Source organism: Terrapene carolina, unplaced genomic scaffold, assembly GCF_002925995.2.
Source record: "Terrapene carolina triunguis isolate 2854851 unplaced genomic scaffold, T_m_triunguis-2.0 Scaffold132, whole genome shotgun sequence".
Classification (NCBI taxonomy): domain Eukaryota; kingdom Metazoa; phylum Chordata; order Testudines; family Emydidae; genus Terrapene; species Terrapene triunguis.
The window spans coordinates 21,309,294-21,321,843 of NW_020664483.1; the positions used below are offsets into that span (position 1 = coordinate 21,309,294).

A 12,550-nucleotide genomic window follows, 5' to 3' on the forward strand; every position below is an offset into this window, starting at 1 on the left:
CATTTCTACTCTCCCAAGTGCACCTACTGGCTCCTTTCTAGTTACCCCTGCGTGTTACTGGTACCCAAGAGGTAGCGAAGACTTAGCAAGAGCCTGTCTAGCCCAGGCAGCAGAGCTCGACTGCCGGGGGGAGACGGGAATGCATTGCTAGTTTGCTATGCTCTGCTGAGGGGGGAAAGCCCTAGCTCTGCAGTGCAGTCAGCGTGCGCCCCCGGCCATGCACTGCTGCTGAATCGCTGACTGAACTGGGACAATGGCTGAGTTGCACTGCCTGGGCCGGGCTCTCCCTCTCACCTTTCCCAGCTCTGATCAGCTCATCGGAGCCCACTCCAGCTGAGGCGCACCGAAGGCCCATGGAGGGACTGAGGGCATTGGCTCCGCAGGAGGGAGCACAGGGGCACGCACAAGCCGCACAGGAAAAAGCTCTGAACGCCTTGCCTGGGTCTCACCCGGCCTAAAGCCCAACACACTACCTTGCATCAGGGCTCAGCTCAGCCCTACAGAGCGATCCCGGGCAGCAGCGGCCTCGCGCAAATCTATAACCCGCCCCCGAACACAGCCACGCCCTCCCACCGCCCCTACTGTCCTCAAGCGCCGTACGCGCCACTTTGCCCAGCCAGAGCCCGCCGGCTCCCCGCGGCAGAGGCTGGGCGCATGCGCGTAACCCGTGACGAGGCGGGTTTTGGTGTGGCGCGTGGGATTCGATTCGAACAGGAGAACTGCGCCACCAGCCCGCGCGCGCGGCGGGAGATGGCTGGCTCCGGGGCGCTGCTGCGCCAGTGCCCGCTGCTCCTGCCTCAGAACCGCGAGCGGAGCGTCTACGAGGGGTTCGTCACCGTGCAGGTACCGGCAGCACCGCCCTAAGGGAGTGTCGTCCCCCTAGCGAGCGGGGGGAGGCTTGTGAGGGAGTCTCCCCCTCCCCCAGTGAGCGGGGCGCGGTCAGTGTCGGTGCGGGGGTCCGTGCCCTACAATAGACATCATTACAAACTCTGGTCTCTTTTGCTTCCTCTGCAGGTCTCTTACTTGACATGAGTAAACACTGACATGTAACACTCAGTACATACAACATACTGTAACTGCACAAAGAAAAGGAACTGCATGTCCCTTCCCTTCCTCCCACCTCCTCTCCCCCCGCCCCCAATATCTTTTCTATTTGAATAGCCTAAGTAGGTGTTTATATTTCTGGAATATGTGAAATCTTTAGCCAGAAATGTGACTTCCAAATTGACCTGGTCCCCTTTAAAGTTAGTTACTTATTGCTACCTTTCTGTACTTCAATGAAACAGTGTATCAGTTATTTGACCTTTGAAAAGGTCAGAATTATGTTTGCTTCTTTCTTGGGGGAAAAAAAGGACATTTAAGTTAGGGTTCCCATATTTCCACAATCAAAAAAGAGGACACTGGGGGGGAGGAGCCCCACTCTAGCCCCGCCCCATCCACTCCCTGCCACTTTCCACCCCCTGACTGCCCCCCTCAGAACCCCCAACTCCCCCCCCCGCTCCTTGTCCCCTGACTGCCCCCTCCTGGGACACCTGCCACTAACTGCCCCCTAGGACCTCACCCCCCATCTAAGCCTCCCTGCTTCTTGTCCCCTGACTGCCCCCTCCTGAGAACCCCCCACCCTAACTGCCCCCCTAGGACCCTACCTGTCCCCTGACTACCCCGACCCTGATCCACACCCCCACCCCATATTCACACTCCTGCCCCAGACAGACCCCTGGGATTCCCATGCCCTATCCAACTGCTCCCCGCCCCCTGACAGGACCCCCAGAACTCCCGACCCATCCAACCTCCTCTGCTCCCTGCGTGCCTTGACCCCTCTCCACACCCCTGCCCCATATCCGCATGCCCTCCCCCAGACAGACCTCCGGGACTCCCACGCCCTATCCAACCACTCCCCGCCCCCTGACAGGACCCCCAGAACACTCGACCCATCCAACCCCCTCTGCTCCCTGCCTGCCTCGACCCCTCTCCACACCCTTGCCCCCCTGACAGCCCCTCCAGAACCCCCAACCCATCTAACGCCCCTGCTCCCTGTCTGTCCCACCCCCTCTCCACACCCCTGCCCCCCTGAAAGCCCTTCCACGAACTCCCGACCCATCCATCCCCCCCTTCCCTATCCCCTGACCAGGGCCGCCTTTAGCAAGAGCCCAGGAATCGGACTGTGCTCTGGCCGGGGTCGCGGGGCTTGGGCCGGGCTGGAGGTGCTCGGCCGGGGCCGGGCCGGCGCGCTCAGCCGGAACTGGGGCCACCGCCCTGGAGCCCGAGCCAAGCCGGAGCCGCCGGGGCCGGTGCGCTCGGCCGGAACCAGGGCTGGTGCCCTGGGGCCCAGCCCGAGCCGGGCTGGGCCGGAGCTGCTGGGGCCGGGACTGGAGCCACTGGGGCCAGGGGTGCTCAGCCGGCACACTTGGCTGGAACCGGGGCCGGTGCCCCGGGGCCTGAGCTGAGCCGGAGCCGCTGGGGCCAGGGCCGGAGCCACTGGCACCGGGGGTGCTCGGCCGTCGCTGCTCAGCCGGGGCCGGGCCGGCGCGCTCGGCTGGTGCCCCAGGGCCCGGGTTGGAGCCGCTGGGGCCGGCCAGGGCCGGAGCCACTTGGCCGGGGCCGGAGGGAGCTGCTCTGCCAGGGCCGGACTGGGCTGCGCCGCGCCTCCCCGGAGCCCTCCTCCTTGCATCCCCCCCTGCCCCAGCTTACCTGCTGCTGCTGCCTGCCCTGGCTTGTTTTCAGACTTCCCGTGAACATCTGATTCGCGGGAAGCAGGGGAGGGGGAGGAGCAGGGGGCGGAGTGTTCAGGGGAGGGGAGGAGGGGGAAGTGAGCTGTGGGAGGGATGGACAACTGCGGGGCCGGGAGGTGTGCTAAGGCTGCAGGGGATAGGGGGAGCCGGGAAAGGGCTTTGGCTGCCGAGCGGCGCTTGGCCGCCGCTTTTCGCTCTATAAATAGCCGACCGGGGGGAAATCCCTGACATTTTTAGATTTTTAGACATCCCCCCCGGACGGCTATTTAAAGAATGAAAAGCCGGACATGTCCGGGGAAATCCGGACGAATGGTAGCCCTAATTTAAGTGTAATAAAATTCAGAGTTGTAATATATGATGAAAGTAAAGGTTATGGGGTACATTTTTTTGTTTCTCTATATTTTGAAACCACTATAAGGCAGTGTCTTTGGGATGTCCATTCCTTGGAGCAAAATTTGTGTATATAATTTTTTTAAAAAATGTCGGCATGTTTTTTCCCCAAACATTATTTGTATCTTTGCTGATGTTATGGCTGACCTGCTGGTGTCTTAAACAAGCTTCTCTAATTGCTTATCTACCATAGAAACTGCACTGGTTTAACTGAAGGTCTGATGCAACCCTTGATTCAAACCAGTGTGAATTTGTAGATCGGACTTAAGTCTTAATGACAAACTAAGATTTTAAGATGGCCTGTAATTATCCTTTTATAAAACATGAGCTTACATTAGGGTTTTGCAATGAATTCTACAGTAGCAAGGGGAAAGGAGACATTCAGCATGGAAGTGTGTGGGTTTTTTGTTTTGTTTTAATCTTGGCTTTGTTCCAGATCTTCAGCGATGTCATTACTATGCAAATTTTCTAGGTAGTTGCTTTCTTTCAAATGCATATTATTGTTTATAAAGTAGATTTTTTTTATGTTTAAGGTAAAATAAAACCCGATATTTCAAAGACCATGTTACTGTGTTTAACCTCAATCGCACTGAAGTCACTAGGACTACTTACATGCATAAAACTAAACCTGACTGTAAGTCTTTATAGGATGAGCTTCTACAGTTTGCAAAACTGTGTCTTTACACACACACACACACATGCACATACATTCTTGTGCACACAAAAATGATCCCCTACAAACTGGTTCCATTTTCCCTTGAAGCTGTGTGTTAGCTGGGATATCTCAGAGTGCAGCAGCTATTAGTTCATAATTGTGGGGGACCTAAAACAAAAATAAAAGCTAAAATTTTAAAATAGCTTGCATGCTAGATGCCTTTTATTTTGTACTGTTTGGAGTCTTTGATGTGTAACTAATTGTAGAATTAACTTAAGAGTTGTAGGTTGCTTTTAAAAACAAAAATAAGGTGTCCTGTAAGAATTTTGTAAGAGCTTGCATGTCTCTTAGTGTACCTGTTTTGTTCAACACCTTTATTGCACCCTCAGCAAGTTGTCAGATGACACTAAGCTGGGGGGGAGAGGTAGATACGCTGCAGGGTAGGGATAGGGTCCAGAGCAGTGGTTCCCAAACTTTAACAACCTGTGAACCTCTTTCACGAAAATGTCAAGTCTCACGAACCCCCTCCTAAAAATGAATATTTCCAGGGATTTTCTCCTTTACCTGAGTATAAATTATAAAAGGAGTGATCTTGGAAATACACAATTTGTTTTTATGACATGATTATTACACACTATTCATTATTAATTATTATTTATCATTACAGTATTTTTATTACATTATGAAAACGGCAACACTCTTCCAAGATCTCACTTTCATAGCTTGTATCACTTTGAATAAGCCTGTTATAAGACAAGGTTCCTATGTTTCATCAAGGAGTATCAGATGTAAAACAGCAGGAAAGTATTTAAGAAGTCAACTCAGAGTTCTTCCTACACAAGCATTCAGGTCTTGAGCAGTCCAGGCAAACAATGCAGTTACAACAAAGCTTAAACTTGTTCTTCATAATAATTTTAAAAACAACACTAGCTGCCTATTCCTTTTAAAAACAGCAAAAAATATCCACCTCCCTTTCCTTTCTTATAAGGAGTCTTGAAGTTTAAATCTCCTCAGTGTGATAGATAGGCTTGCTTTGATCTGCTTAGCTCTTGGAAATCCAGGGGCTCTGGGCTGCTGGCCCGGTGCTGCCCAGGATTCTTAGGGACAGCTCTGTCTGCCATTAGGGATTTCTTTCCCGAGAACCCCCTGTAACATTTCGCGAACCCCCAGGGGTTCATGAACCCCAGTTTGGGAATCACTGGCCCAGAGTGATCTAGACAAATTGGAGGATTGGGCCAAAAGAAATCTGATGAGGTTCAACAAGGACAAGTGCAGAATCCTGCACTTAGGAAGGAAGAATCCCATGCACCGCTACAGGCTGGGGACCGACTGGCTAAGCAGCAGTTCTGCAGAAAAGGACCTGGGGATTACAGTGGACGAGAATCTGGATATGAGTCGGCAGTGTGCCCTGGAGTATTGCGTCCAGTTTTGGTCCCCCCACTACAGAAGGGATGTGGACAAATTGGAGAGAGTCCAGCGGAGGGCAATGAAAATGAGGGGGCTGGAGCACATGACTTACGAGGAGAGGCTGAGGGAACTGGGCTTGTTTAGTCTGCAGAAGAGAAGAGTGAGGGGGGATTTGATAGCGGCTTTCAGCTACCTGAAGGGGGTTTCCAAAGAGGATGGAGCTCGGCTGTTCTCAGTAGTGGTAGATGACAGAACAAGATGCAATGGTCTCAAGTTGCAGTGGGGGAGGTCTAGGTTGGATATTAGGAAACACTATTTCACTAGGAGGGTGGTGAAGCACCGGAATGGGTTACCTAGGGAGGTGGTGGAATCTCCATCCTTAGAGGTTTTTAAGGCTTGGCTTGACAAAGCCTTGGCTGGGATGATTTAGTTGGGGTTGGTCCTGCTTTGAGCAGGGGATTGTACTAGATGACCTCCTGAGGTCTCTTCCAACCCTAATATTCTATGATTCTATGTCTACACTGCAGTTTTACAGCCCCGCAGCCTGAGCCCCTGAGTCAGCTGACAGCCAACCACAGGTGTTTAATTGCAGTGAAGACCTACCCTAAAAGTCTGCACTCTGGTGAACTGAGAAAGTTTCAGAGATCTCTTACCTAAAGATTTTCTTCCTCTATCAATTTTGTTCATCTGAAAGATAACATACTGTACTATTAAAGAAACAATGTTTGGAATAATGCGGTCTCTGATGCAGAAAAAAAATCCATATAAGATAAGTTTATTCCTCCATTTTTCTCATAGCAGTTTCCCTTTATGAGTTGTTTCTGTATTTTCTCTGTTTGATACATCTGCAAACTTGCATTTTAACTAAACACTTATTTTCTAGGATAGAGACTTCCATATAAGGATACTGTTACCATCAGATTTTCAGCTTAAAAATGCAAGGTGAGGTAATATTTCATAATAAATACACTTACATTTGTTCTGACTTACAGTGGGGATGTATGAGTTTGTGTACATATATGAATACTAGGTCACAGAGTAGCTGGCCTCAGGCTTCTTTTGCTCATTGTCTGATAACTATGTGAAAATTCTATCCAAATAATACTGTTTTCATTGAGTTGTAAGTACCTGAAAAAAAGTGTGCTTAAGAATGGTGGCGATTTAATATTCATATTGTAGTGTCCGGGAATCCAAATAGGTTGCATGCCCTTTGTCCTAGGAGTTATACAAATATATCCAAGTAATAGACCGAAAGAGCATACAGTGTAAGATGAAAAGTCTTTTCGACCATGTTGCTTTGATCCATATTGCAGTTAATATTCTTCTCTGAAGATTAGTAAAATAAGAAAATAATTTAACTTTCATGAGTTTACAATGCAATAACTAATTAGCTCTTGTAAGCTATTAATGCTTATTTTTTATATGTATACTTTTGTCGTCATCTTCAATATCCCCACTAAAATGTGTGGCAGTTAACTCTGAAATTTTCAGGATTTTTTTTTTTAATTCTAGTATCTGTTACGAAGCCATATTAACTTGTAAGAATTATGTTGTTGTTTTCAACCTAGAATAGAGACTGGCTTATAGGTAAATGTCTACTTATTAATTTTTAAAGAACTTTGGCTGGAGAAAGTGACATTTAAAAATATAAGTAACTCATCTTAGTATAAAAAATTCAAAGTTGGAAAATATATTTTTTTCTTGTTTTTCTGGGAGGTGGGTGAGAGAGAACTTTGTAAATAGTAAGATGGACTTTTGTTTCATATGTTGTTTCCTTGTTTAAAGATCACTTGAATCAAGTTAAAACTATGAAAACTGTATTTCTAGGATATACTGTAGCTGGCGTCTAAAGAAGGTATTGCATGGGTATCACCAGATTGTGAAACAGGTATATTATTCTTATAAAACCATTGTGAGCTTGAAAAATATGAATATTAAATTTGAAAAGCTTTTACTCATCCACACCATTCTAAAAGTATTTAAGAAAAAATTCCATTAACTGTACAGTAAAGATGTATTGTTTTGCAGTGCTTGGGGAATTATAACTTACCCCAAAGAAAGATAAGTGAAGTCTTGTAAATAACTTTTCCGTTTTCCTGCAAACTTCAGTCTTTGAAGACTATTAAGATGTACCAATGCTTTATATTAAAGCAGCTGACATCTTATGGGAAACTATTTTTAAAAAGCCCACAACTGAAAACAATTATGCTGTTGTCTTTTTCCTCTTGTTTTTTCTCATGCTCTTTATTACTAATAGTACTTTAATATAAAAAGAGAGTTTAAAAGAACTGTCATAATAGGAGGGTTATATAGTTGCTTGTGTAGTCTGAACTTACCCTTATGGGCCCTATCTGGAAGAATAGTGGGCAGTCCACAGAAACTCTGGGGGCCATCCTGGCTACAGAATTGTGATGGCTACTTTCATTTCCAAGATGGTATTACCCATTCAGTTATGGTAAAAAAAAAAAAAAGCTAGTCTACGGCTGTGTCTAAACTACGGACCTTACAGTGGTATAGTTGTACTGCTACAACTGCACCGCTGTAAGGTCTCCCGTGTAGCTGCTCTGTGCCCAAGGGAGAGAGCTCTCCTGCTGGCATAATTAAACCAGCATCGACAAGAAGCACTAGCTATGTTGGTGGGAGACGCTCTCCCACTGACATAGTGCTGTCCAAAACAGCGCTTTTGACAGTGAAACTTTTGTCGATCAAGGGGTGTTTTTTTTCACACCCCTTGCAGACAAAAATTTTGCCGAAAAAAGTGCTAGTATAGCCATAGCGTCAGCTAGCTAACATAATTATCTATTACAGCCTGCTCTTTAGGAGCAGAGTTTGACTTATCACCCAGAAGAATGAAATTGGGGACTTGAAAAGTAGAAATGCACTGATACACCCAAATGTGGGAGGGTGGGGTTTAAATTTAATTTTAGTCACCGAGGGAAGATTTTTAAATGGGCTCTGAATCACGAAAGACTAGTCTACACTGGCAACGCCAAAGCGCTGCCATGGCAGCGCTTTAACATGCCTTGTGCGGTCGCGGCGCAGGTCTCCCAGTGCTCTAAAAAAACCACCTCAACGAGGGGCATAGCTCCCAGCGCTGGGAGGGGAGCTCCCAGCGCTGGGAGGGGAGCTCCCAGCGCTGGGAGGGGGGCTCCCAGCGCTGGGGCACTGTTTACACTGGCACTTTACAGCACTGCAACTTGCTGCGCTCAGGGGTGTGAAAAAACACACCCCTGAACGAAAAAGTTGCAGCACTGTTAATTGCCAGTGTAGACAAGCCCGAAGACTACTTGTTCTCATTGGCTGTCAGCTTCAGTTAAATTATGTGAAAAAAGTACTTACTTTATTCAGCAAAATTTCTGACATTGAAATCGGTTTGTTCTATTTTTTAACTGAAATATAGTTTAAATCTGTTGCATTTCCCCCATTTTACATTATCTTTGATTTATTACAATATCAGAAAATGGATAATGAAACTAAAATTGTTACTAAAACATACTGGATGGAGGAAATTAATTGATAACATTTTCTCCCCAGAGGTTGCAACACTGTTCTGATCTGGTCAGTTTTATGGTGGAGCTTAAAACTATTTTGGTGAGTAATATATCCCAAGGAGATGTTCAAGTGGTCTTAATTTTCACTTTCTCATTACTTGCCTTTTTTTAGAAAGCTATGAATGAATGTTAGCTTTTTAAAGTTTAAAATGAACCTTATTAGAATATTTCAATTTTAGGACTATAGACAGCTAGTTGCTATTTATTTAGTAATTATGGTATTTGGCATTAGTTCTTATTCATTGGACTGCTTGGAGTGTTCCAGAAGTAATAACCCAGCACTTCAGCAAGTGGCCCTGTTATATTAAGCATCATATAGAAGGTACTTCCCTGATTGTGTGTTTACCTCAGGTTTTGGTTTGTATGGATGATACCCATCTCATAACCATGTAAAGGGATTGTTCTCTTGATATTGTCTTCACAGGGGTTTTTCTACATTTAAAAACAAACAACAACACAATTCAAAATATAGTTCCATCCTGTCTGAGGTAGGACTGAACCATGATTAACTAAATTTTAAACAAGTCTACTGACTGACTGTGTTATGGGGTTTTTTACAGTGTAGATACATCCTTTGGGAGAGTTGGCCGCTGTCTACGCTACACTATTTTTTCTCCCCCCAGAATCTTCCTATTGTTGCTGCTACGAAGGCCTTGTCTATGCTACACAGTTTTGTCTGCAAAAGGCAGCTTTTGTTGACAAAACAGTGGAGCTGTACACACTACAATACGCCTCCCGCTGGCAAGACTCTTACTTTGCTGACAAAATAAAACCACCTTGATGAGAGGCATAGAGCTTTTTGCCGCAAAGTTAGATCAGCAAAGCGTCAGTGTGGACACTGCATTTGTTAGGTTGCCATAACTGGCCTCCAGGAGATATCACACCGTGACTGCTGTGCTCACTGTTTTGAACTCTGCTGCCCTACATCCAGCTACACAGGCATGTGCCCCTCCCCTTTCAAAGCCTCAGGAAGTTTTGAAATTCCTCAGCATGAAGAGCTCACATAACTACTGCCCAGCTGAGCATGCCCGCTCCAGCAGCAAACACACTCCTTCCTGGACTACAGGGGAGGGGGTGGATCTCCTGGGTCTGTGGGGAGAGGAGGCTGTGATGGGAGAACTTGGATGGGAATCATGGTATCAGAACATTAACCAGGCAGGCAGGCCGGGCTGCTGCTTGGGGGGTGGGGAGGAGAGAGACTGCTGTGCTGTGCAGAGTCGGGTAGCGAGGTGAGGGCTGATGTCAAGGTGTCCCCTCCCCCCCCTGTCGGTATACCATTCTCTGCTGAGCTGGGGTGGGGAGACCAGGGGATACCAGCTCTCTGTGCACCAGCTTCTGCCTCAGGATTGATTGCTTCTGGCTGCTGTCTGAACTTAGAGACAGCATGCTGAACCACGCACAGTCCCCCCCAACACACATACTTCCCATACACCAGGGATCCCCAAACTTTTCAGCGTCTTTACTCCTGTCCATGCCCCCTGGCCAGGGCTAGGAGTGGGGCTGCAGCTCCCGGGGCGGGGAGAAGGAGGACACAGGGACAGGAGTACAGGGGCTGCAGCTGGGGCGGGTCTGGGGCCAGGAGCGGGGCTGTGGCTAAGAGCGGGGTCACACCCGGGGCCGAAGCTGGGGACAGGCCCGGGAGCCAGGGCCGTGGCTGGGGGCGGGGCTGGTGCAGAGCTGGGAGCGGAGAGGGACTGGGTGGCGCTCCCTTCCCTACCCCCCCGGGGGGGCTGGCCCAGGCCTGGCCGTGTCTCCCAATGTTCCTCCGTGCCTCACACTTTGGGGACCTCTGCCCTACACGCATTCTGTCTCTGTCTCTCTCATACTCCTGTCTTCCCTGCACACTTCTGTGGGTGTCTTGTTTTAGTGTTCAGCAATGTCAGTTTGGTCATATTACCGAGTGCTACTTTAAAAAGTGATTTAAAATGTGTTACTTTTCAGGCATACACAGCAGTCATTGCAAGGTTCATAGCACAGTGCAAACAAACAATGCCAGGTTCAGCATACTACAGCAACACACATTTCTGTGGCTCAGTATTAATATGCTCCTTCAAGGCATCCCCCAGCCAAATAGTCCCCATCCCCCATTGGGATCCTCTTATAGCCTTGTGTTCATAATGCATAGCACAATACTAAAGAGCAGTGCAGGATCCATGCTTTCTGACAGATGGCTAGGTTGCAGGTTACCAGGGCAGCTGAAAAGCAGCTGGCAATGTAGTAGGATGCCCATGGAATGATGGGCTTGAGACCCTGTACCTGCCTCTGTGAGGCATTGCAAACCCTTCCTAAAGCACCCTGCAGTCAGTTGCACAGTGGGATAGCTACCCACAGTGCACTGCTCTCTCTGTCAGTGCAAGAGCTGCTATTGTGGATGCGCTCCCCCGACACAAGGAGATAGTGTGGACATCCAACAGCGGTTTAATTACAGGGGTGGCTGTATGTCGGCATAACTTGCATTGGCAAAACTCTTTTTAGTGTAGACAAAGCCTAATGCTACTAATCCACTGATGGTAGCAGCAGCGGAAATATTACCTTAGATGTGGTTCAACGAATTTAACAACAGTGTTGTGGCTGATCAGATGACATGGAGGTTTAAAGATGCTGGTGACTGCTGGCACCTTGTTTACACCAGTACTTCCACCAGTGATGCTGCACTAGTGGTAGCAAGGATGGGAAATTAAGGAAATAAGTCTAGTGTAGAGAAAGTTTTGTTCTTTGCCATGGCTAGAACACAATTCCTTATCATGGTTATAAACCTATTTGGTCAAAATAGGCAGGACACTCTTGTATTTAAGCATATTACTTAAACATAGGTAACAATTATAGTGCACACAGGGCCTTAGCAGACATATAATCAGAATTGTTTGATAAATGCAAAATTAAACTCCAGAGTGTACATTGGGTTGTCTGTATCTCTCGAATGAAAACAAATACTCTGCAAACTTGTTAAATTTGGTAATAAAGAACACCATGTAGTCAATAGACAAATGGCTCAACTCTTTGTCTACACTGGAAGGTAAGTGGACAGTAGTTATACATCTTTGTCAGCAGAAGACTGAAAAGAAATATAGCAGAATGTCAAACAAATGGTTCATCTGACTTTTCTGAAACAATAGTAAACAGATTTTACTGGATAGTGTATAGATAAAGCAGATATAGTTGATGAGAGTAAATGCTGAAGATTCTGCGACCATATTACCAAAATTGGAGCAATATACAAAAGTCATTTCACAATTCTGAATAAAAGTATCTGCCCCTCACCAGGCATTAATATACTGGAATTAGCAGATCAGATAAATTAACTCCAAGAAATAGAAACTGTACTATGTCTGCAAGCAAAACATTTATTATTCAAAATGGAAATCTAACAGGCCTCTAGCTTATTTAGAAAGGTTCAGTTTTGTGTCATACACAGTTTTGATGGAGAAAATAACTACTGGAGACAACAGAAAACAAAGGGACAATAAAATCTGATGCCATGGATTGTTTAATGCTGTTGTGATTGATATACACATAGTTACAAATTTAATAACAGTTTGTTTTAACATACATTGATCATATGGGAAATATTTATATATAAAATGGGCAGAATAGAATATTCTTCAGCCCATATTTAGGTGTTCTTTCATTTATGCTGGATTAATTCACGTAACATGAAATTAAGATGGAGAGACCAATACTTGAAAAATTGAGGTTAAATGATATCTTGTAAAGATCTGATCTCTTGAATCAAGTATTCTAAAATACTTTTGGGGTCTTTGTGCATCTGAGGATTGGCTATACCAGGGATAGGCAACCTTTCAGAAGTGGTTTGC

At 46.5% G+C, this 12,550-nt stretch overlaps 1 protein-coding gene across 1 annotated transcript in view; it reads left to right on the plus strand.

Moving 5' to 3' along the window:
* Window positions 1-700: 700 nt before the first annotated feature.
* The window catches only part of FANCL (FA complementation group L), an 80,086-nt gene continuing 68,236 nt past the window's right edge, over window positions 701-12,550 (plus strand). Inside the window, exons 1-4 of the mRNA XM_026653164.1 lie at window positions 701-843; window positions 6,068-6,126; window positions 7,012-7,072; window positions 8,719-8,775. Coding sequence (XP_026508949.1) covers window positions 751-843; window positions 6,068-6,126; window positions 7,012-7,072; window positions 8,719-8,775 — 270 coding nt within the window. The 5' untranslated portion in view covers window positions 701-750. The remainder of the gene's footprint in view (window positions 844-6,067; window positions 6,127-7,011; window positions 7,073-8,718; window positions 8,776-12,550) is intronic.